Genomic DNA, 23,704 nt, shown 5'->3' with positions numbered 1-23,704 from the left:
CTCTTGAACTAGTGGACCCACTTGGGGGCTCCTCCTGAAGATCATCCACATCCCACGGCTACGAACCTGGTGAACAAAAGCAATGCAAGTAGCAAAGTAATTCCCTTGCTCAAGTGCTGGAAAACAGACCGAGTCTCACGCAGACCTACATCCAGGGCCAGAACAACACAGCTGTGCAATTCCCTGCTGGCACTCACACCTGATCTTTTGGGAAAACACCCTCTCCGAGGCACTGGGAAGCAGGAGCATTACTGGGTGGCAACACAGATAAAGCCCTGGTTCAAAGTACCCTGATACCCTTCCCCTCCGACAGGCTGGGCATTAGGAGCGGAGTCAGTGGGGTTGGTAGCTCTGGTAGGGCTCGTGGTGTGTCCCCTCCAAGGACTGCTAGCTACCACGTCCTCAAACGGAGTCCAAGGGCCTAAACTCCCCTCCCCATAGCCACCTGGGAGCCCCCGTCACAATGGGGGCAGACAGGTCCCTCTGACTGCTTTGCCACCTTCACTAACTGCTTGCAGTGTTACCTTAGGAAGCCACCCCTCTCCCCCCTTCCTCATCACTCATCTTCCCCGTAGCACCTCACTCTGCCAGTCCAACAGCCCATTTTCTTTCCCCAGCAGAGACCATCCTACTGCTGCCTTTCTTCCCTGCAATGGTGCAGGAAACCAGATGTCACAACGGATGATCGTCACAACTTCCAGGAACAAGCCACGACAACTTCTTGTTGCTGTTATCAACTAGAGCATTTCAGAACGATCAGAGCTGGACGTTTTGAGGTCTCTTGGGGAAACCAACCCCACACAAAGAAACCAAACCAAAAAAAAAAAGCCTTTTACTGTATTCGTCTTGCAGGAAGTTTCACATCTTGGATATCCCCTCCAAGGCGGGGCTGCTGCATTTCTGAAAACACATTTTTGCAAGTTTTCCAGTCTCTGCTGCCTCTCAGGTCTGCCCTGACAACTGCTTATCTGGCTTCCTGGCTGACTTCTACCTGATATCCACACAAACAGACCTGAAGTCTATCACTGGTTAGCATTTTGCACTTACTATCAGTCCCTAGGGAAACCCTTATTCTCCCCAAGTTGCTCAGACCTTCCCATGTAGCTCGGTGCCTTGACTCGTAGCCTTTATTGTTTTAATGGCGTTAGGTCACAAAGAAGCCAGAGTGCTTTTACCCTGGATTCAGCCTGGATGAAAGGTAGATTGCATACTCACCAGCCTTAGCAAGGTGTGGGACTGTCCATAAAGCCAAGACACCCTTGCTGGAAACCCATGAACATCCTCCACGTCCCCTCCGCTCATCATCTCAACGGTGCTTAAGAAGGTGACCCAGGGAATGACCTAACTCAGGCAGAAAAAGCATAAATTAGTGAATGTGTTACCATCTTCACCGTTTATCTAAATAGTTTTCTGTCGCCCCATTTTCCCATCACCAATCTAAGTCAGATTTACTCCCCGGTACTGATAGTTGTGAAAATAAGTCTGTGCAAATACTTCCGCATTGCTGGGAATTTTAAGATGCCGCAATACTTTCTCTCCTCCAAACCTAAACTTAAAGTCACATCCTCTCAAGTCCTTGTGGCAATACCATGCCCCGTCTGTCGATGCTAGCATCCGAGTCTGATGTGAGAAGGGTTTTGAAACAGGAAAGGCAGGCGCAGTTACAAGAACCCTTTTCATGATGTTGAATCACACCCCAGCTGCTGAAAGTTTCCCTTTCGCATCTGGCCCAAGCCATTGCAATTCTGTCAAACCCACAACATTTTTGAAACAGAAGCAGAGCCCTACAAAACCCCATGTATCTCTGAGGGCACAGAGTTATTACTACTGCAATAACCCAGCAGCAAGTGAAAAGCAAGTTGGGGCAATTTACCCATTTCATCCGCAGGTAAATCACCCGTTTAGCTACTGCTTCCTGTGGGATGGGTTTGATGCTGTGGAGCAGCTGCTTCGCAATAAATCCCAGCTCTCTTTCAACTCCCTGCATTTTAATCCAGGTCCACGTACCCTCGACATCTGGGTGGCTACCAGCACCTTCCATTAAAATGTGTAGAGCTGTGGTTCTCCACCTCGTTCGACTCAAGGCCCTCCCTGGAAAATGCCAGCTCTTTGGCACAAGAGGAATACAAATCTCTAAAACTCTTGGTTCAGAGGTGATACCTTTTATTAGACCAACGAACAAACAGCAAAAAAAATTGTCTGTCTTTGCAAGGTTTCAGGCACGAGCCCTTCTTCAGGCTGAGGGGAAATCAAAGATTGTAAAAGTTTGATTGAAATTTGATTTGAACTTTATCTTCCCTTAGGTAGAAGATAAATTTCATTTTGCACAGAGGAAGCTTAAGGTGGATTTAATATTCCCGTCCCCCTTTGTGTGAGATCCCTGAAGCTCTTTGGCACCTGTTTTTGACTATGGAAAAAGACTATAGAGCAAGTCTTCTGTTGCAAAGAACTCCAGAAGCTCACAGCAGGGCAGGATGGTTTTGACACTATGGATTCCTATTTGATATCTCCGGGTTTATCGTAAGAATCATGCAGAGATGTTTGCACGCCTAACATTGTTAATATTGAATGGCATCCTATAACACCCCTAAAAAGATCTTGTGGCACTCTGGTTGAGAATCACTGATGTAGAAGGACAATGCTAAAGAAGCAGACTGAGCTGCATAAAGACACGGTTAGCAAGATGCCCAGGGGAGCTGGAGGTTTCCAAGAGGAGGCTGGAGGATAAGCATTGTTCAGAGCTGATATCCTGCAGGGGGTTGGACCAGACATTCCTTGGGGTCCCTTGCAACCATACGAGTCTACGGCAAGTAGAAGACCACTGGGACTTCCCCGCTCCTGAACTGGTCGCGTGGCTATGACAAGGTGCTGAATCAGATGCACGTCTTGGTGTTTTAGCATCATATAAAATATATGACGTCAGTGGTCGCGTGGCTATGACAAGGTGCTGAATCAAATGCACGTCTTGGTGTTTTAGCGTCATATAAAATATATGACGTCAATCATAAAAACCCAGCCCGTATTTTCTAAAATAAGAACATTTGTGTACCTGATGTGTGTATCCGTTGTCTTCCTTTCCTTCTCCCCCTAGCACCTTCAGCATGTCATTTGTTTAAAAGGGGATAAAAAAACCTGTGCATGGAAAGTAAAACATGCTTTTGGGGAAACCAGATATTTTTATTAAACGTTTAATATCGACTAGTTTAATTAATACATTTTGAGATTTTCTTCCATTTTAGCTACTACTATCACTTCTGTTTTTCATGCTTGCTGTCAGAATATATGGAAATTTCAAAGTAGCTTTGAAAAATGCTGTAAAGAACTAAAGTTCACGCCTTATCACTAACCTGGACAAGTGAAATTCTCAGGAGGCTTTAGCAAATCACATCTTGCTTCTACAGATTTAAAACGTAGAACTTGCTAGCAATACTAAATGGCCAGTAACTTACCATTTGCAGTATAATTACCACAGTGACGGAAGAAAACATACTGAATGATTATAGGCCTTCAAACCTGACTTGCACTGCAAAGTTAAAAGTTTTAATCTTGGATTTTGAAACCAAAATCAATTGCTGTTTCAACTACAGTCATCAGGCACTCTGCATTTTGTTGCTATTTGATATCTTTTTCAGTTTGTGTGCCTAAAAGCTTTGTAGTGTTATGTATTTAACTAACGCAGCCTTATGGGGGTTTGGATAAAGACCCAAGCTAAATTTTGAATGCCCTTTAGCCCTGGACAATTGTGTTGAGAATTGCTTCAGATAGGTCGTCTTTCTTTTGTATTAAATCAAGGAAATTGTATGTCTTGGATTCTATGTTTCCTATGTTAAGAACGGGTGGTTATCACTAAGAACGACCTGTATGCCTGCTATTGCTCTGTTTTTGGGATAAGTGGGGGTGAATAAACTCATGACATAAGATTACATGTTGTAAATAAACTGGCAAGAAAAGGGGTTGTGTGAAGCTATATGCTAAAGCAGGGGTGGGTAAAATGCGACCCGCAGGCCGGATGTGGCCTGCCAGGCCATTCTATCCGGCCCGTGGGGCTGCTAAAAAATTTAGAAAATTAATATTTATATGCCCCTGACTGCCTGTCATGCGGCCCCCGATGACTTGCCAAAACTCAGTAAGCAGCCCTCCGCCCAAAATAATTGCCCACCTCTGTGCTAAACTCATTCCATAACAGTGTTCGGGCGCCTGCATCTGCCACATATATGGTAACATGCTCATTGTTCATGGGTCAGGATTTCTTATAACCCTAATCATAAGAAACTAACTGAGCTGCGCTGGAGTAGCCTTATGCATTTTTAGGTATAAAATTAAGAATTCTACAATTTCTCCCATTTGCAAGAACAATGCATACGACCAGTTTCTGAAAACTAGGTGGAAGTCTATTTACCTCCTGATGCTACATGCCAAAATGACAAAGATTTCCACTGACAAACACAGGAGTGTTTCACATTTTATTGCAAACAAATCTTACATAAAAAAATGCACAAATTCTAAAAAGCAAGGACACTTTGAGGAGCAGGTCCCGGGTGGAGACCAAGTGCATCCTGGAAAGGTATGTGTGTGTGTGTGTGTATACATATACAAAGGTGGCTTAAACCTCACTTTTGTAGACCCAGCGTTCCCAGCAAGACTTTGGTACAGGGCTAGCCCCCCTGTGCTGCTCTAGTTCACAGGCTTCATTCAGATGGCCACAATTGATTGAAGCTGCAGCCAAAAGATTAGCCAGGGGCAGGGTCATTCTTCTCCCATCCTGTTCCTTCTAAATGAAGTTCCTTGCTTTGGAAGCAGGAAGTGGGAGTACGATAAAACCTCCTGCCCTGGTTTTGATCCACTATCATTACGCTTCACAAATCTCTCTGATGTCTAAACTGGCTTCAGGGTCAAACACTATAAGCACACCATCTGCACAGCCCCAAAGAATCCAGTCTTATTCAGTCATTTACATTTAAGTATCTCTACTATACACACTTGATAGAAAAACTAAATTGGCATCACAGATTTCAGGGATGCGGCAACATTTCCAGAGAGTCAAGAGTAAAGGGAAACACTTTATGACAGGCATGTTTAACACCAAATGCTCTTTCTGCAAATGCTCTTTGAGGACACACACATAGACTTCAAGGTACAAAAAAACCTGATGCACTTTTTAAGAAGAAAGCAGAGGGAAGGCACCATTCTGTTTTAGCTCTGCTTGAATGCAAAAGCCGATAATTTGACATTTGCGGACTGATCTAAAGGTTTCCGTTTTCTGGGCAAACTCAAGTCCTCTTTTGATTTTTCTTCCTGACTCTCTCTTCCTTCATCGCTTGCACCCGAGGGGCGTTTCCGCTTTTTTACTTCTGTTGAATTGCTATCTGTTGTTCCTCCTTTGGCTTTCTCTGTCCAACCCTTAAAAAATATAAAGGAAAAAAGCATGTGTATTGGAAAAGCAAAACACTATAACAGAGTGTCTCTCAAAAAATGGTCACATGCTTTCACCATCACTAAATTCAGAGCCACTGGTTCAAGATGTCCACCATAGGTCCACGCGCTTGATCAACTGAGCAATATAAATCTGCGTACATTTTTGCGACAATCTTCACTGTCCTATTATATTAGTGGGAAAGAAATACCTGCCATATGGGAGCAGCGTCTGCACTGACTCCAGCTAAGATGCAAAAGCAAATTGATGATAAAGTTGGAAGTTACCTCCTGGGAATCCTGTGTGCTAATACCGCTTCCTCTTCACATCGTTATCTTAACAAAGCTAGCTGTGAACTGCAATGGCAGTGGTTTAATGACCACTCGCAGCATATTGCTCTACAGTCCTTTGTTTTAGCTGTTAAAAATGTTTTTCTAACATCACCTTAACAACTTATCCTAATTTTAAGAGTCCAGGAATAATTACTCCTGGTTATACTGTCTGTAACAAACTTGAGTCATTTCTTCTCTTCTCTTATTTTGCTGATTCATAGATTTATTATTTGTTTCTCAATGTCGAATGATGCTTATTTAATGCTCCAGGCTTCAAGACTCAGTACTGGTCCATGGTTGGTTTCTCTCACGCGTTTTTAATAGGTGAAGTTTTGAGGGCTAATTACTAATCAGAGAATCAGAGAAAACAAGGGTTGGAAGGGACCTCAGGAGGTCACATCTAGTCCAACTCCCTGCTCAAAGCAGGACCAGCCCCAACTACATCATCTCAGCCAAGGCTTTGTTTAGCCAGGTTTTAAAAACCTCCAAGGGTGAAGACTCCACCACCTGTCTGGGTAACCTGTTCCAGTGCTTCACCACCCTCCTAGTGAGAAAGTTTTTCCTAATATCCAACCTAAACATCCCTTGCTGCAACTTGAGATCATTGCTCCTGTTCAGTCAATATAATATATTTGCACAAGCTCACTGCAGGCCCCAGATTGTGGACAAAATGTTTTCTTTTCCTGTCCATGTTTTTCCTGTAATGAGGAAAACAAAGCTCCACATACAGATCCACACCAACATGGCTTAACCAAGGCGTTGACCTTGTTTTGGTGTGCCATATACTATTTATATGACATTACAGCAGTTACTGTAGCCTTAGAGTGTACATTAGTCTCTAATTTGCATTGCACGATAGCATCTAGTTCCTTTTCAGCATTTCTCCCTCCTAACAAGTATTCTCCTTTTCGGTGTTTTGCTATCTAAGCTTGACCACTCTGATTAAGTTCCTTCCTTTACAACAGGGGCGGGCAATTATTTTGGGCAGAGGGCCGCTTACTGAGTTTCGGCAAGCCATCGAGGACCGCATGACAGGCAGCTCAGGGCAGATTAATATTAATTTTCTAAATTTTTCAGGGGCCCTGTGGGCTGGATAGAATAGCCTTGCAGGCTACATTCATCTCCTGGGCTGCATTTTGCCCACCCCTGCTTTACAAGGTCTTTATATCCTCTCCTGTGTTCAAACCCTCTCTAAATCTAATACTTTTCTAAACAGTATTCCTTCCCATAGGTGATGAGTGCCTCCTGAGGCTGGGGGGGTCATTGTGACCGCCCGCAGGCAGTAAATGCAGGCATCGGCAGTGAGGGTGGCCCGACTGGCCGCAGTGGTGTCGGCAGCAGGGGACTCCCTGCGGCCGATCGTGGACTGGGGGGTACCCCCACAGCTAGACGGTGAGCCCGGAAGTGCCAGTGGCACTTCTCAGGGGGGCACCAGCACTCCGCCTGCCTCCGTCTAAGCCAAGAGCGCTCGCTCTCAGGGGGGGCACCAGCGCTCTCACCCCCGTGCACCTCCTACACATCGCCATTGTTCCTTCCTTTAAAGCAATTGTTCACTTTCAAACATATTGACATTTGACTGATAAGTAAATGACAAGTTTTGAGTTTTGGCCTGGTCTAATACTTTGAGCTCCTGGGGCCAGAGAGTAGCAAGATCTAAAACAGCATCAAAACTGGAATTTTCACAGGCCTCAGAGATAAAAAGAAACAATTCTTGAAAAAATTCGAGAGTGCTTTCTTACCATCCTTTCTTCAGATGTTAGCATTCTAAACCGACTCATGCCTTCTTTTATTATTTCTGTTTCTTCCAAATCAGGTGCATCTTCCAAAATGCTGCCTCTGTTTTCTTCTAGCCACATCTGGAATCCTGTCTTTGGTCTAAAGTAGTCACCAAAAGAATTGCCAGTGTATGAACATTATCAAAAACTCTTTACAAAATGTCACATTTGAACCAAAACCCAAATGGAATATTCTTAGCTGTCACAAAGCCCTTCCCTAAAGAAGTAGTGGATATGCTCAGCAGTTCCCAGTCGCTCTCAGCACCCCCTCAGGACTGTGGCAGCGGCAGGACAGGTTTGTATGTTTTTAAAAATAAAGTGCTTGACTACTTAAAAGTGTTTGCAGATGAACACTTCAGTGGTCTGTCTCTCAAAGCAGGATGTAGACCCCCGTGATCACTGTGTCGCCGTAGCATGCCATACAGCGATGTAATGCGTTGCCACATCACTGTAGGGCGCCGTGTAGATGCGCCCACTATTTGCCACATGGTTCTCTTTTAAAATTTTACGGTCACAAACTCCTCCAAGACCTTTTTAGACTGAACATAAGCAAAAACTTCTTTACTGTCCGAGCCCCCAAGGCCTGGAACAGACTCCCTCCAGAGCTGGTGCAAGCACCTACTCTGGACTCGTTTAATAAACATTTGGACGCCTATCTTGCTGGGATCCTTTGACCCTAGCTGACTTCCTACGTTTGGGACACGGGGCTAGACTCAATGATATTAAGAGGTGCCTTCCAGTCATAATGTCTATGAAATCTATGAAAATTGGACAATTGCATGCAAGACTGCTACATATATGGAACCTCCTTCTGGGGCTTTTATTTATCTCCAGTGATAACATGGGATAGTCCAAGCTTAAACACTTCCTTTACTTGACTCAGACATGGCAGCATGGTATACTTAGTGTTCAGCAATTGGGATCAGACATAGAAATAACACTAAAAAATAAATCAGGAATGTGGACCTAAAATTTATATTATACACCATTCATGTGTGCATCTATCATGAGAAATGCCCCTATTTCAGACTGACACCACACACTCACTCTGAAATGTTTTTAGGTTATGAGGGATCAACTGAACCTAGAAAAACATTTATTCTATTTTATTTGTAACTTCCTTTTAGCTATAACATGATTTGTTTTATGCCGAGACAGGTTGGGCAATACAGATAATGGAAACAGCAGTAACTTCACAACATGAACATTTGCTGAATACTCCTACCTGATTTCATGATCCTTTATCTCACTCCTATGTCATCAGCAGGGATCTGGGTTTTCCATCTCCCATGGAAAATGTGGATTTTCTCCTTTAAAGGAGAATAACCCGGGAAACTGTGGGTTTCCCCTTGCAGATTGCCCTGCGAAAAGCTGCTTGGGGTGTGGCAGGAGGGCGATCAGAGGTACATGGCCGATAGTACAGCCAGGCAGCGTGGTAAACCCGGGAAACTGTGGGTTTCCCCTTGCAGACTGCCCTGCGAAAAGCTGCTTGGGTTGTGGCAGGAGGGCGATCAGAGGTACATGGCCGATAGTACAGCCAGGCAGCGTGGTAGAGAGCAGCTCCCTCAGCTCCCTGCAGGTAAGTCTATGTGGCAGGGGCACAGGCAACACCTAGGTGCATGGAGTGGGGTGGGAATTGGTGACATGTGGGAGGCACAGTGGGGAGATTGAGGTAGCAGTGACCGCTTGCACTGAGCCTGCATGGTGAGGGAGAGAGTGGGGCATGGTCGGCAGTTGGCGACTGGGGGCACTGCCCAGCTGGTGCAGCGCAGTGCCCGGGCTGAAGCAGGTGGGAATCTGTGGCCACAGGGCCTGGCCAGGGAGCAGCATGGAGCCATGGGTGGCTCATCCTGGGGGGAGTTCCCTGCTGCTATGTGCACTTGCAATGAGAGGTTGGGTCCACAGACGATTCATCAGAGGGGCACATGCTCTCACCCCCAAAGTATTTTGTGAGACATTAAAGTCAAAGACAAAGCTTTGGCTGGGATGATCTAGTTGGGGATGGTCCTGCTTTGAGCAGGGGCTTGGACTCCCAACCCTCATTTTCTATGATTCTGTGAAATCCTATGTATTTCTTCACCTTTTGTTTTCAGTGGTCTCTGTGGCAGCAGCTGGTGTTTCAGGCACGGCCTTCTCAGCTTTTTCTTCTCTTTCTTCCACTGTTTTGTCATCAGTGCTGGGTGTACGGGACTGGAAAAAAGAGGCAGCTAGGGCCTAAAAAAATAAGCAAGATTTGGACAAATATACTGGTAAATGCATTTCTCCATCTGACAACATGGGCTACCTCATTATAAGGAAAATGTCTTTACAGAAATATTTCTATTACTGTAACTCCTACTCTGACAGTGTAAAGACTTAAGAGGGTTTACTATCAATTCTATTTCATAAATAAAATAGCACAAATAGCAACATTTATACTTTGTACAGCTTGACAAAATTCTCATTGTTTGTCTGTATTACTCTTCACCAGGGGTTCCCAAACTGCAGTACATGTACCCCTGGCGGGGGACACAAGACATCTCTGGTGGGTACACGGGAGAAATTATGTAATGGAGGATTTAATTTTCATGACAATAATTGGCATTTAAAGGGTACGTGGGCAGCTGGTAAATCTGGAAGGGGGTATGCAAGAAGAAAAAGTTTGAGAACCTGTCCTCTACACAAGCCTGTACTCTGCTTGGGCAGAGTTTACAGCTGGAAATTTCATTAAATCAATCGGTTTTTCTCCATTCAGTAAGAGCAGATAAAAAAAAAAAAAAAATCAATTCTCTGATTCTCATTAAAATACTGTAAGGACTGGAAATACCTGCTTGGACTTTGGCTTGGGAATCAGAGGCTTTAGAACTGGAGACTCCTGCTTGTTTCCAGCCCGACTTGTAGATGCAGGGGTTTTCTTGGAGGCCTTGCTCATAGTGTCTAGAACATTACCTGGGGGAACTGTAGGGTCTTTTTTGTTGGCTGTCACCTAAAGTAACAAGCAGTTAGGAACTTTTTATGTTTCAGTCGCAAGGGAATCTTTCCCTCAGAGATTCTGTCAGATGGAAACATGAACTTTAAAAAAATTTACTGTGTAATTTAAATTAAAAAAAAAAAACAAGCCAAACCAACTGCAAAATTCTTACCTTGAAGGGATTGACTCGACCTTGGCTGCTGGATGCAATGACAGCTTCTTTTTTTTCCCCAAGAAAAGGGAAAAAGAACAAACAAAGCACATGTGAATACCTAGGAAATTCTGTGTGAGTTTTAAGAGGAAATGGAACATTGTTCATTTAATTATCTTCATTACAAAAGTAAAAGTATTCATTGTCTGGTTAATCAGAATGAAAATTCTGCACCCAGTGTTGCTAAGAGTTTGGGAAAGAGGAAGATATTAGGTGCATGGGCTGATATTGTTGACAAATGCCAGCAGCGACATGATACACAGACCTAATAAAATGATTTCTGATCAGAATACATTGAGATTTACTTACCAGATTTAGGAGTTGAAACCTCTGGCATTCCTACACTTTTGCAGAATGGATTGGATCCTTCAGAACAAAAGAAACAGGGGATTTTTAACCACAGCTGAGTGCAAATACCAACAGAGCAACTCAGGGCATGGGCAGATGTAACGACTGAAATGTTTTCAAGTAAAACGGCCTTGGAAATGTTTAGCCAGGGGATACACATACAACTGCCTGTGTATTTCAAAACACTACTTCTCTTCTAGCACCAGCCAGGGGTACAGTCTCCTGTGATTACGTACTCTAGCCCCCCTCTTTCCTCCAATCGCAGGTATGGGAGGTAGAGGAGAAAAAGAGCACGAAGAGTGAGAGAGGAAAGGTAAGGGGGAGAAGGGGTGGTCCTGCTGTTGAGAATCCAACACTCCAGTTCCTATCCTCTCTACTTCTCTTTCCTCAGCTGAGCAGAACAGTAGATGAACAGTAGGTGAACGGGTCGACCAGGGGGAAGGCTTTGCTGGATTTGGTTCTAGCTAAAGGGAATGACCTGGTGGGAGATCTGAGGATTGAGGGTAATCTGGGAGACAGTGATCATGAGACGATAGAACTCACTATCCGTCGTAGGGCAGGGAAGTCACCCAGTAGGGCAGAGGTGCTTGACTTCAATGAGCTTAGGAAAATAGTGGGAAGGACCCTATGGGAAGAGGGACTGGAGGGGAAGGGAGTTCAGGAAGGGTGGCTGTTCCTCAAAGGAGCGATCCTCAGAGTGCAGAAAAGGTCTATTCCTGTATGCAGGAAAGGTGGTAAAGGGGCCAGGAAGTCCTCTTGGCTTACCAGAGGAGTCAAGGAGTGTTTAAGAAAGAAAAAGGAGGCTTATGGACAGTGGAAACAAGTAGTACTCACCTAGGAGGAATACACAAGTATAGCCCGTATTTGTAGGGAGAGGATAAGGAAGGCAAGAGCAGAGACCGAGATCAGGTTGGTGACTGAAATCAAGGACAATAAGAAGTCTTTCTTTAGGTATACAGGGAGAAGGAGGAAGACCAAGGGGAGCATGGAGCCCTTGCAGACTGGGACAGGACAGCTGATAGCAGACTGTCAGGAGAAAGCTGAACTCTTTAATGAATACTTTGGGTCGGTATTCCTGCATACAAACGGTGGTTGCGTGTTTAGTCGGATACTGGACGGATGTGAGGGGGTGATTGCCAGGCAATGGTCAGTGTTGAACTGGTGAAGGAGCACTTTACTGCGGCTGAATGTTTTCAAGCTGGCAGGACCAGATGGACTATACCTGACAGTGCTGAGGGAATTGGCTGGAGTCATTGCAGGCACGTTGGAAAAGATATTTGAAGATTTGTGGTGCTCGAGAGTCCTGGAAGACTGAAAAAGGGCCAACATGGTGCCATTCTTTAAGAAGAATGGAGAAAGGAGGATCTGGGAAACTAGAGGCTAGTCAGTTTGACCTCGATACCAAGTACATTTTGGAAAAAAATATCAAGAAGTTCATTTGTGAGAGGCTGCCAGAAGGCAGGATGCTGAAGGATAGCCAACATGGTTTCACTGCAGGCAGGTCGTGCCTGACCAACCTCGCCTCCTTCTATGAGCAAGTAACGAACTGCTTAAGTGTGGGAGATGCAGTTGATGTCATATACTTGGATTTTAAAAAGGCCTTTGATATTGTCTTCCATGATGCTGTTATAAAAAAACGGGGATTGTGGGCTGGCAGAGTCCACGGTCAGGTGGGTTGGGAACTGGCTAACGGGTCAAACCGAGAGAGGGTTAATGGATGGGTCTGTATCGTCTTGGTGGGAGGTGGCTAGTGCTGCCCTGCAGGGTTCGGTTCTTGGCTCGTGCTGTTCAACATCTTTATCAACAATTTAGATGAGGATGTGGAAAGAACACTGGCTAACTTTGCAGGTGATACTAAGTTATGGAGAAAAGCGGTCATGCTAGGGGATAGGATGCAAATCCAAGCGGACCTGGACAAGCTGGAAAAGTGGGCAGAGCGGAACCGAATGCAGTTCAATACGGATAAACGCAGAGTGGTTCATCTGGGGAGAAGTAACCAGCAATATGAATATAGGTTAGGAGAAAATGTCCTGGCCAGCATGATGGCTGAAAGGGAAACCTGGGGGTTATGGTTGATCACAGGATGAACATGAGCCACTAGTGTGATGCTGTAGTCAACAGAGCTAATAGCATACTGGGATGCATTAGCCATTGCATTGTGAGCAGGGCTAAAGAAGTGATGCTTCCTCTCTACTAGGCGCTGGTGAGACTCCAGCTGGAGGACTGAGTCCAGTTTTAGGCACCGCACTTCAAAAAAGACGTGGAAAATCTTGAAAGGGTGCAGAGAAGGGCCACAAAAATGACTAAGGGCCTGGAGGACAAACCTTATGAAGAAAGACTAAGGGATTTGGGACTGTTCAGCCTGGGGAAAAGACTGAGAGGGGACTTGGTGGCCATCTGTAAATATGTAAGGGGTGAATATTGGGAGCTGGGAAAAAAACCTGTTCACTAGGGCGCCCCAGGGGAGGACAAGGACCAATGGCCATAAACTGTTAGAGGATCATATCAGGTTGGAGGTAAGGAAGAACGTATTTATGGTAAGGGTGACGAGAACCTGGACTACACTTTCCACGGAGGTGGTGCTGTCCCAAACTTTGGAGGTCTCTGAGAGGAGACTGGACAGACACCTTGCTGGGATCATTTGATCTCAGCAGTATTCCTGCCCAGAGCACGGGGGTTGGACTCAATGATCTTTCGAGGTCCCTTCCAGCCCTTCATTTCATTTTGGCATTTGGATGTTTATCTTGCTGGGATCATCTGATCCCTGCAGACTTCCTGCCTCTGGACTTGGGCTGCACATCTGGCAGGCTGTCCACCCTGATCACCCTCCCACTGCTGTGCAGATGTAACAAGAAGTGAAACGCTCCAAAATAGCACTTCACTTGAAGAGGTACTGTTTGGGAGGGTTTCAGCCACTTTTGGGAACATTACAAAGGATTTGTACAGCTGGCCCTTGGAAACATTTCAAAGGCATCTGAAACATTTTTGTTACGTCTGTCCACACCCTCTTTCAAAACAATCCTACTGAACTCATGCAACTTTAGCACTAAAAAAATTTAATCGGTTGCATCTGTACCTGTATTTACCTCTTCTAAGGAAAGGGGGTGAATCATATACTGTATTTTCTTTCTGAAGTCTACTCTTTCAGGGATAAACCCCAGTTACAGTTAATCTATTTGAGAGGTAGAAGCAACAGGTTTTATTTAAAAGACTCTCTGGCACTTAAAGTATTAAAACACTATAGAACAGATCAGACTGTGAAAGCAAAGCAAAGATATATAACTTCATGCCTTTAAATAAACGTAAAAAGTTCATGCCCTTTTTACAAAATCAACCCAATTTGCTATGTGGGCATAATTCAGCAATTGCCACATTTACTCTAATACAAAATGAGGTTTCCTCCTCAGTTGGCACGGGGAAAAAACCCCTTGTCTTACAACTGCATACAAGGAAATATCAATTAAACTGCTGCCAAAAGCAGCACATGCTTAGCAATGGAAACCAACTGTGAAGTTGACTGAAATCAGCTCACACTGGGCAAACATGCTGATGGGAACTTTTTTTTTTTTTAATAGTGTGTGTGGTCTCTAAAAATAGGGGCAGGTGTTCCCTCCCCAGGGAATGAGCACCAGGCCTGAAAGTACTGCAATATCCAATATCAGACTGGCACTGGGACGACCAGAGCCAGCCCTGACTCCCTCCTCTTGGTGTCAAAAATGCTTAATCTTAGCCAAAAGGCAAGGATAAGTTAGTGCAGCCCATCTGAATATGATAAACGGTAGCGCCCATTAAGTGCAGTCCACTTCACCACTGACTCTTTTTGAAATCATAGTGAGCCACGACATTGCATATACATTTTGACTTCCTCTTCATACATACAGCTGAGCTATGCCTTTCTTTCCAATTTCCAATGATTCCTGCCTCTTTATCACCCATAAATGCCTGGCAAACATCACCAAATGTGGCCCCAAACAGTTGACCCAGAATCCCTCTGTTACACCCTCTCTCAGCCTGGTGCATACGATTAGTGTGGCCCCATCCTCCATGAGGTGAAGCCAAACCAGGTTGCCCAGTACCTCATCTGCATATTAATTTTTGGAGCATCCCAGGACTTGTGACAAGAACACCAGGTTCCAGCCTTGAATGGGGCTAATTAGCACATGGATCCTTTGTTGGGAGTATTCGGAGTAGACACCAGTACTGAGCAGTGCTCAGTTGTGGGGTCACTGTGCCTTGAAATGCTGTTGACACAGCCCAATGAACCATGTGGCGAATCACGAGCTTCGGCTTTGGACTAATATGCATAGTCTGTACTACATATAAGTACATGCCAAAGTGCTGCTTAAAAATGTACTTATGGAGTACCTGTGCTAAAACTTGAAGCAATTTCCAAAAAAGGTAACATGCATCAATTCTGGATGAACTAAATGCGTGGGTACTATATGCAAATTGCTACAGCCATGTTTCATTTCAAAATTATTGTTTTCAAATTTGCTCCTCATTTCCACGTGCTCAGGGGGAGCAGGGTCTCACAGTAAGGAGAGGGGGAAAACGTTGGGGGGGAAAGCAGAGAGCAAAGGGACTACCTGACCCTCCCCAGATTTATTTTCCCTGCTGTAGCAGTGGGAGGGCGACAAATTCAAGGAAAACCTCCAATAATTAGGTTCTATTCCTGGAAAATAATAACAAAATTATAATCTTTTCATATATAGAATGTAATTATTGGGGGTAAGGGCCATCTTCTATTCAAGTAAATATGGTATCTCTTCCCTGGCAACCCTACCATACGGAGATCAAAATTAAAACTGTTGAATATTCATTAACTGACAGAAAGAGGTACAACCCAGCCTGGTGGTGGGGAAGGAAATGGAACAGATCAGCATAAACCAGAGGCAGGCAAAATACAGCCTGTGGGCCAGATGCGGCCCATCAGGTCGTTCTATCCAGCCTGTGGGGCCCCTAAAAAATTTAGAAAATTAATTATTATTTTCTCCTGGCTGCCTGTCAAAGATGACAAGGCGCCAGCAGCATCAGGACCCAGAGGGAGCTGGTGGCAGGACCTAGGGGTGCCAGGACCCAGCAGCCGCAGCAGCAAGGCCTTCCCAGCCCCACTCCGCTACCCCCAGCCCCAGCACCCAACCTTCTGGCCTGGTGACCCTGGGGCTGTTCCTCCACCCTCCCTTCCTTGGGGAGTGCAACTAAGCTAAGAATGGGGGAGAGGGGAGGACCACCGACAATTGCCCCAGTCCTTGGCACCAGGCCATGCCAATTCGTGCTGCATCCTGCAGTCCCAGTGATGCAGCCAGGAACTGCATGGTGACAGAGCGGCTGGCATATGGGAGGGATGGGGAGAAGCAGCAGATGGAAAAGTGGGGAAAAGGCGGTGGCAGTGGTGGCAGGAAGGGGGCGAGTAGCAGCAGATGGGCAGGAGCACAGCAACAGCTGGGCGGAAGCATGGGGCTCACATCAGTGCCCTGGGGCCAGGGCTGTTGGGGGCCCAGGGCAGGGTGGCAGGAGTGTAGGGCCCAGGCTGGCAGGGGCTCTATGGAGCCAGGCTGGCTCCCCACTCTCCGTACTGGTGCAGCCCAACATGGCTCCATAGAGCCCCTGCCAGTCTGAGCCCCGCACTCCTGCTACCCTGCCCTGGACCCCCGCCAGCCATGGCCCTGGGGCACTGGTGTGGGTCCTGTGATTCCTGGCTGGCTCCATGCAGTGCCAACTGGCAGGCGAGGAGTATGGCGAATGGGGAGGATATTAATTTACCTCATTGATGCCATAAAAGTTAAAGCTTGCCCAGTGCTTTGGACATGCTAATCACTGCATAACCTGTGGAGTCCTCAAGGAATCCTCAAGTGACCAGGGGAATTTCCAGAATTTACTATTACATCAATAAAAAAAATCAAAAGATCTCCCTAATTTCCCAGCCAGCCCTCAAAGTATTTCTTACTGTGTCTCTGCACTGCTGTCATTTCTTCCATCTCCTCAGCTGCATCAGCTTCCTCACTATCTTCCACTTCTTGGTCATGCTGGAGGGTCCTGGCTCGAGGTTGGCTCCACTCCGTAGCAGAATGGCTGTAACTAAATGAAAATAACTGTGAAGAGGCTACACCTAGAACTCCCCCCTCCTCCTAAAGAAATGCAGAAGGAACTTTTACTCACAGCAGGGGGTCAAAGAAAAGGTCCGCTAAATTTCTGAATTAATTTCATGAAATGAAAACAATCAGGTCTGGGGTTTTATTTTACACTGAGCCTTTGATGAAAATGTGAAATGACTGACAAAAAACAAACCAAAGCTCTAGATAATTACAGTATCATTAACCATTTCAGTGCAACAAAAACACAAAATTCCTTTCCCCCCAGCAGTATTCATGCAGCTGCAAAGACGACCGCGTATGCCTGTGGGTTCTCTTGAAATTCGCAGCAAAGGCCAGCACTGGCCTCCAAATGATGCAGAACTCAGGTGGTTAAGCAAAGGCTCCAAGAAAGGTAACATGATTTTGCCTGACTCTTTCAGGCAAGAGAGGAGGTTCTGTCCTGCGAGAACCTTGTTAGCATTTTGCTAGTGGTGGCAGATGACAAAACAAGGAGCAATGGTCTCCAGTTGCAGCAAGGGAAATTGAGGTTGGATATTAGGAAAAACCTTCTCACTAGGGAGGGTGGTAAAGCACTAGAACAGGTTATCCAGAGAGATTGTGGACTCTCCATCCTTGGAGGTGTTTAAGAGCCAGCTACACAAAGCCCTGGCTGGGATGATGTAGTTGGTGCTGGTCCTGCTTTGAGCAGGGGGTTGGACTAGGTGTGACCTCCCAAGATCCCTTCCAGCCCTAACTTTCTATGATTTTATGACTCTAGAGGTGTGGAGAAAGGTGTTAACAATACAGGAAAGGGATAAATACTGGAGAATTCCTGGAAAGATATTTGCAAAATTATTAAAGATTATAGGCCTTGCTGGAGTAATGAGTGATACAAGCACTGATCAATGCATATCAAATTCACAGAGGAGAGGCTTTGCTGAAAGCACTGATAAAGGCTGACCTCAGTACTACTAGGGTACCCGTGGCAGCAAACTTGACAGACAGCAGAGAGGTAAAGTTGATAGTTAAGGTGTTAAAACTGATTGTTAAGAAGAAACAGTAATGCTGGTGCCAAAGAAATCTAGAAGGGCACCTGGTGATAACAAAGTCCGAGGATTAGGGTGATGTGGTAGAGGTGTCAATGTTTGCACGGTAAATACCCGATATAAACAGAACTACTCACTTCATGTGCGAGAGGAAGCCTGGAAATCTTTAAACCATGCATTAGGCTTAGGGGGCACAAGCAACTGAGAGTTATGCCTATGCCTCACCAGCATCCAGGGCTAACATCTTGCAACCCTTTGGGAAGGCAATGTTAGCATGTAGAACAGGGTGCCACGACACATGGGGTGCCTTGGGATCCTTTCAAGGGTGCCACACAATGTTAGATGTGCAAACATAGTTCACAAGATAAACCCAGAGATTTCAAACAAGAATCCATACTGCAAAAAACATTCTGACCTGTTGGGGGTCTTTGAGAGCTTTGCAACAGAAGAACTGCTCTAGTATTTTTTCTGTAGTCATAAACGAGTGAAAACTGAGAGCTGGCATTTCCCAAGGGGAGCCTTGAGTCTAAAAAGGTTGAGAACCACTGGCATAGATGTTGTGCAGGTAATAAATCTGGCTGAGCTTTTGCAACCAAACCAAACCTTGGGGCCAATTCTTTGTGTAAAGTTGAGATCTCCAAGGGAATGTGCTGCGTGGCCCAGCCACAGCAGAGACAATACCCTGGCAGCACGCGTGTACACAAAGAACTACACTGACCAAGAGAGAACATGGAGGAACCACACAGACCAAGCTTTTCATACTCCCCATTTAAATATATCAAATACATGAACAAGCCACTTCTCTGCCTACAACAGCTGGCAAATGAATGCATATTTTCAAGCTGGAAATTAAGCAGAAGGGCTCTGAAAATTTGATCTGATATTTTACCAAATCCTATTAAACTACCAAATACATTTTCTGCTTTCTTCCCCCTCTCTGCTGATTACTAAGATGTGTGTATGTAAACAGTGGCTCTATTCCAGGCAAACTCTGGCAGCAATGAATGACTCTGGCAATAAGAGCTATAATTCAACTCCGATAGACTGAGGTCACAAACATTAACTACAGCTTCCATTCATGAGCAAGAGACGTGGATGGAACAGCCTACCTAGAAGGGAGCTACGACTGTTTGTACCTACATATTCACAGATAAACCTGCAGCTGTATTTACAGATGGGCCCCTGAACTTGTTGCAAAATTAACCTTCCTCCTATAAGCTTACAAACCCGATGCACTGTATTATGACGACAATACCCACAGGTGGTGAAAGATTGTGAAAGCTTTTCCGTCACTGGATTAGGGACAACATTTAATACCAATTATTATTATTAATCATCTTTATTACTGTAGCGTCTCAGGCCTAAAAAAGAATGGCGCCCCATTGTGCTAAGCAGTGTACCAAACGCAAATTAGGAGACTGTCTTCATCCCAAATGCTTGCAATCTAAACTGACAGGGCAAACCCAGGGAGGGGGGGAAGCGTAGAACAGAGAGCAGGGTGAACAACGTGATGGTAGTAAGCGCGTTAGGGTATAAAGAGATGTCGCCAAATCAAACAGATCAACTATGGCAGGATGTCATTGGGCAATATGCACACTGCCTGTTTTTCTGCCCATTGGGACAATGAGCAACGTGCTCCCCACTTGCAGAGAGGCGCCCCAGGGAATCTTTGGGGCACATCTCTGTGAATAGAGAAAGCCAGTTCAGGTGTGGTCCTGGGGCTGAGATTGCCCATCAGCGTGTTGGCAATCCCAGCCCTAGGACCGCACTGGGGTGTCAGCATGTGCCTGGGGAATCCCAAATGGGGGAACCCAGGCAGGCACTCCCAATGTTTCAGGGGTCTGATCCTGATGCCCCAGGAGTGCCTGCCCAGGGAGGCTGGAGTAATGGGTAACTCCAGGCTGCCCACTCTCCTGCCTTAAAAACCCCCCAGCTGTTAGCTGAAAAATAGCAGCACAAAATCCTACCACCTGTGGCAGCCACAAATTTAGGGCATTTGTGGCATGAGAAAAGGTGTGGACATCTGTCTGCTTGGCCTCTGTGTCACTAGAAATTTTTTAATGGTAGTACAAAGGCAAAGTCTGTTTATACCCTTGGTTCCACCATTTTTTGGGAGGGGGGGTTGTTAGAAAGGGCCACACTAAATGTCAAGGAAAATGAAGGAAGAGGAGCCCTGAAGAGAAGGGAAAGGACACAGACAGGGCAGGGGAGAGGAGGAGAAGAGTGCATGGAGTGGAGCAGAGGGAAGAGTCTGCAAATGCAGACTCATGGACACATTTACTATCGAATCAAATGCCTTTGCTATGCAGCACAAGTGGAGCATGCACAAGATGCACAGCTTTCTACTGATGGAGGTCACTCCACTCCAGGAGATCCTTCAGGAAGTCAGGAGTAAGCATATACTGTACCAGTAGTGTGTTGTCTTCCCTGCTATCCTTCATCCCCTGGATCAGCCCGTTGCTCAACACAAACCGGCTACTCTCCAACTTGCAGCTGGGCATCATAACCATGCCTACTACCAGCAGCTAGTCTGGGAGAGCTGGTCATGTGTCTGCTCCTTGCTACAGAACAAATGTACTATGCCATAAAATCTGCAGCCTGATGGAAAGGAGAGAGAGGGATAGAGCAAAGAGCCAAGAAACACAATGGAAACCCAGTCAAAATACTGTTCAAGGCTATTTGGATGAAGGTACCATGCGGTTGGCACCATGTTTCCTGGTTTCTTTAGAGTAGGGGCACCTGTCCCTTCCACAGCCGTGTGTGGCATCCTCAGTGTTAGGAGGCAGGGCAATGTACTTTACCTCCTTGGTGTGGTACTCCTGTTTAGTAATCCCCCGGAGGAAGGGTACAAAAGCTGTGAACAGCATCTGCTTTGACTGTAATGCTCATATAAGGGCAGCTCTATGCTCGTTACGGCATTGAAGTAGCCAAACTGGGCTAAAAATCACACTTCGTTACTCAGTGCAAGTCTGTTTAGCATGAACAACCAAACTACACATAGCTCTATGCTCGTTACGGCATTGAAGTAGCCGAACTGGGCTAAAAATCACACTTTGTTACTCAGTGCAAGTCTGTTTGGCATGAACAACCAAACTACACACTAAACCTGGTCTAGGTGTTTCTCTACAGTTTTGCAGGAGAACTAAGTACCAATACAGTACACTGAACCTGGGAGCTCGAGAAGTCTTCTGAGGCTCGTGCATCAATGCATTAACAGGATTACATCACAAATAGACTGGACCTAGAATGCTGTTTTAATCGATTCCCCGTGGGTTTACTTACTACCCTCATTACTGATACAATCATCAAAAATTCTGCTAACAAGTGATTAAGAACAGACCCAATCTCTCTAGCTGTACTAGCTCTGCAGGGTGACCTCATTACAATGAATACCCAGAAGGAATTGAACGACATGGTGCCATTTTTATATAAACCATTTTCACAGCACAGCCAGAGCAAGGATTAGAGTCAGTTGTCATACAAAAGTGAACAGGCTGAAAAATTATAGCGTAGGACCATAAAAACATATTGATGGGCTCAAAATTTTGACTAGATCAGTATAAAAACCTGATATTGCAGCTCCTCGAGCACATAGAAAATATTTTTTACCCAGCATTCAGATGGCTTCGGAAATCCTCCTCCTCCTCCTCTTCCTCCTCAGCTGCTGCCAACTCTGTTGCTTTCTCTACTGCCAATTCACTTAGTCGCTGGGCCAATATTAGTTTTCGGGAGCGGGAAGCATACTTGACAGCTAAGTTCACAACATTTTGGGTCATGAGGCCAGCGAGTTCCATACATCTAAATTCACGCTCCAGTTTACAAGAAAGCTAATGAAAAAGAAGAAAATCCCTTGAGGGGGGAACTCTCCAGGGAAAACACTTCTTAGATTGGCCCAAACAGAGCCCTTCATGACAGCACAGCAGCAACCATCCCCAGCCCGATACCTCCCGAGCAGCACAGCTTTGCTTACAGGTGCTGGTCATTCATAAGGGCAGTAACTTAACATGCACGGTTTCCCACATAGGCCACACAAACCTTTCATCTAATACCATATTATAGATGAAGGTGTTAAAATAAAACCATCATTTACAAGAGTGGGGGCCAACCTTTTTGGCAGGCATGACAAATTAGCCTTGCATCCTCCTTGAATGCCACTCAGATTTCTTTCCCTTATCCAATCTGCTGCTTTGCTTTCTGCTCCCTGTCCTGTCCTCCCTCTGCCTGATCTGATGCTCTGCTTCCTGCTACTGTGCTCTCTGTCCTTTCTTTAATAGGCCGCATGCCACACAGAGCTACTTTCGGCACATGTGCCATAGATTCCCTCCCGCCCCCCCGGATTTATGACTAAGTAAAGAAGCGATGTGGTCCAACTGCACACAAAATCATTCTGAAATTGCTACTAATTTCTGAAACACGCTCAGATTATTTTAGAAAATAGAAAAGAATTTAAAATATATAAACTGGAATATATATAAAAAAAATATATAAATTAATTATATATATAAAATAATTATTTAATAGTAAGCATGTGTGGGTGTGCAAGTCCTTTGGCAATAATTAAAACTTTCATTTATTAAAAAATACTGCCAATTTAATGATCATGCTGGTGAACATTTTAATAGCACTGGCCTGACCAACACAGGATACAGTAAATCCTATTCTCTTGCCTCTTGATTAGTGCTACCAATTGTAGTCAGACTGCAAACATAAGTCAAATCAGCAAGCCCTGGCCCAATCTGGGTAGGGATGGTCCATGTGCAAGTTGTCTATGTAGCACTCTCAAGAAAATTTAATTCTGACCCTACAGTATCTGGTACTAGACTTTTTCAGCAGGGATTGATAGCAATACTATAATGTATTATAAAAAAGCAGCATTCTTGGTGAGATATCTCTTCTCCATCATTGAGAAGTAATAGTTAAGACCACAAACTACTCAGCTGTAGGTGGATAATTGGAGATAAGACCCAAGCTCCTAATTTCAAGAGAAGAAAGAGACAAAGCAGTTTTCCATACATAAAACTTAAGCTGACATCAAATACCATCTACTAAAAATGAATGCTCAACAATTGCATTTAATTCTTGCCTTTCAATTTTTACTTACAGCGAACAATTTCATTAGCAGCTCCTGCTGTTCTTTTGCTGCCTGATTTTTAGCATTTTCATCATATTCGTATCCATGTTTTGATAAATAATCCAAATGGTTGTGAAACACTGCAGAGCGCCAAAATTGTTCCTTAACAAGAAAAAGAAAAAGCATAGCAAAATCAGAGGAGAAAAGATGCTTCACACTTTCCCACCAACTTGCATCAATTTATTCGCTAATGTTCCTTTACCATTGCATCAATGTTTGTCTTTAGACTATGTCTAGGGAACAGAACTATGCCATTATAAGAACTGTTTCATGCTTGTAAAACAGGCCACATCTACATGCCAAAGAGCACTTGAAAGAGCATAGATGCTTTCCAAACTTAGCATTTATTTCACTTGCTTTCATCTTAATTTAATATGCTTTAATTTAAACTGTCTAATCCACATAAGTTTAGTGCCAGAGTGTA

At 44.9% G+C, this 23,704-nt stretch overlaps 1 protein-coding gene across 1 annotated transcript in view; it reads right to left on the bottom strand.

Annotated features, from left to right (window-relative positions):
• Positions 1-4,455: 4,455 nt before the first annotated feature.
• The window catches only part of WDHD1 (WD repeat and HMG-box DNA binding protein 1), a 48,869-nt gene continuing 29,620 nt past the window's right edge, over positions 4,456-23,704 (bottom strand). The window contains exons 18-26 of the mRNA XM_025203500.1: positions 23,251-23,382; positions 21,759-21,976; positions 16,977-17,107; positions 10,991-11,047; positions 10,643-10,701; positions 10,327-10,485; positions 9,601-9,734; positions 7,485-7,620; positions 4,456-5,400 (exon numbers count right to left, since the gene is read on the bottom strand). Of these exons, the coding sequence (XP_025059285.1) occupies positions 5,194-5,400; positions 7,485-7,620; positions 9,601-9,734; positions 10,327-10,485; positions 10,643-10,701; positions 10,991-11,047; positions 16,977-17,107; positions 21,759-21,976; positions 23,251-23,382 (1,233 nt within the window). The 3' untranslated portion in view covers positions 4,456-5,193. The remainder of the gene's footprint in view (positions 5,401-7,484; positions 7,621-9,600; positions 9,735-10,326; positions 10,486-10,642; positions 10,702-10,990; positions 11,048-16,976; positions 17,108-21,758; positions 21,977-23,250; positions 23,383-23,704) is intronic.

Source organism: Alligator sinensis, unplaced genomic scaffold (genome assembly GCF_000455745.1).
Source record: "Alligator sinensis unplaced genomic scaffold, ASM45574v1 scaffold50_1, whole genome shotgun sequence".
NCBI classification, from domain to species: Eukaryota; Metazoa; Chordata; order Crocodylia; family Alligatoridae; genus Alligator; species Alligator sinensis.
The sequence above is the reverse complement of the archived record's forward strand: the minus strand, read 5'-3'. Positions and strand labels throughout refer to the sequence as shown.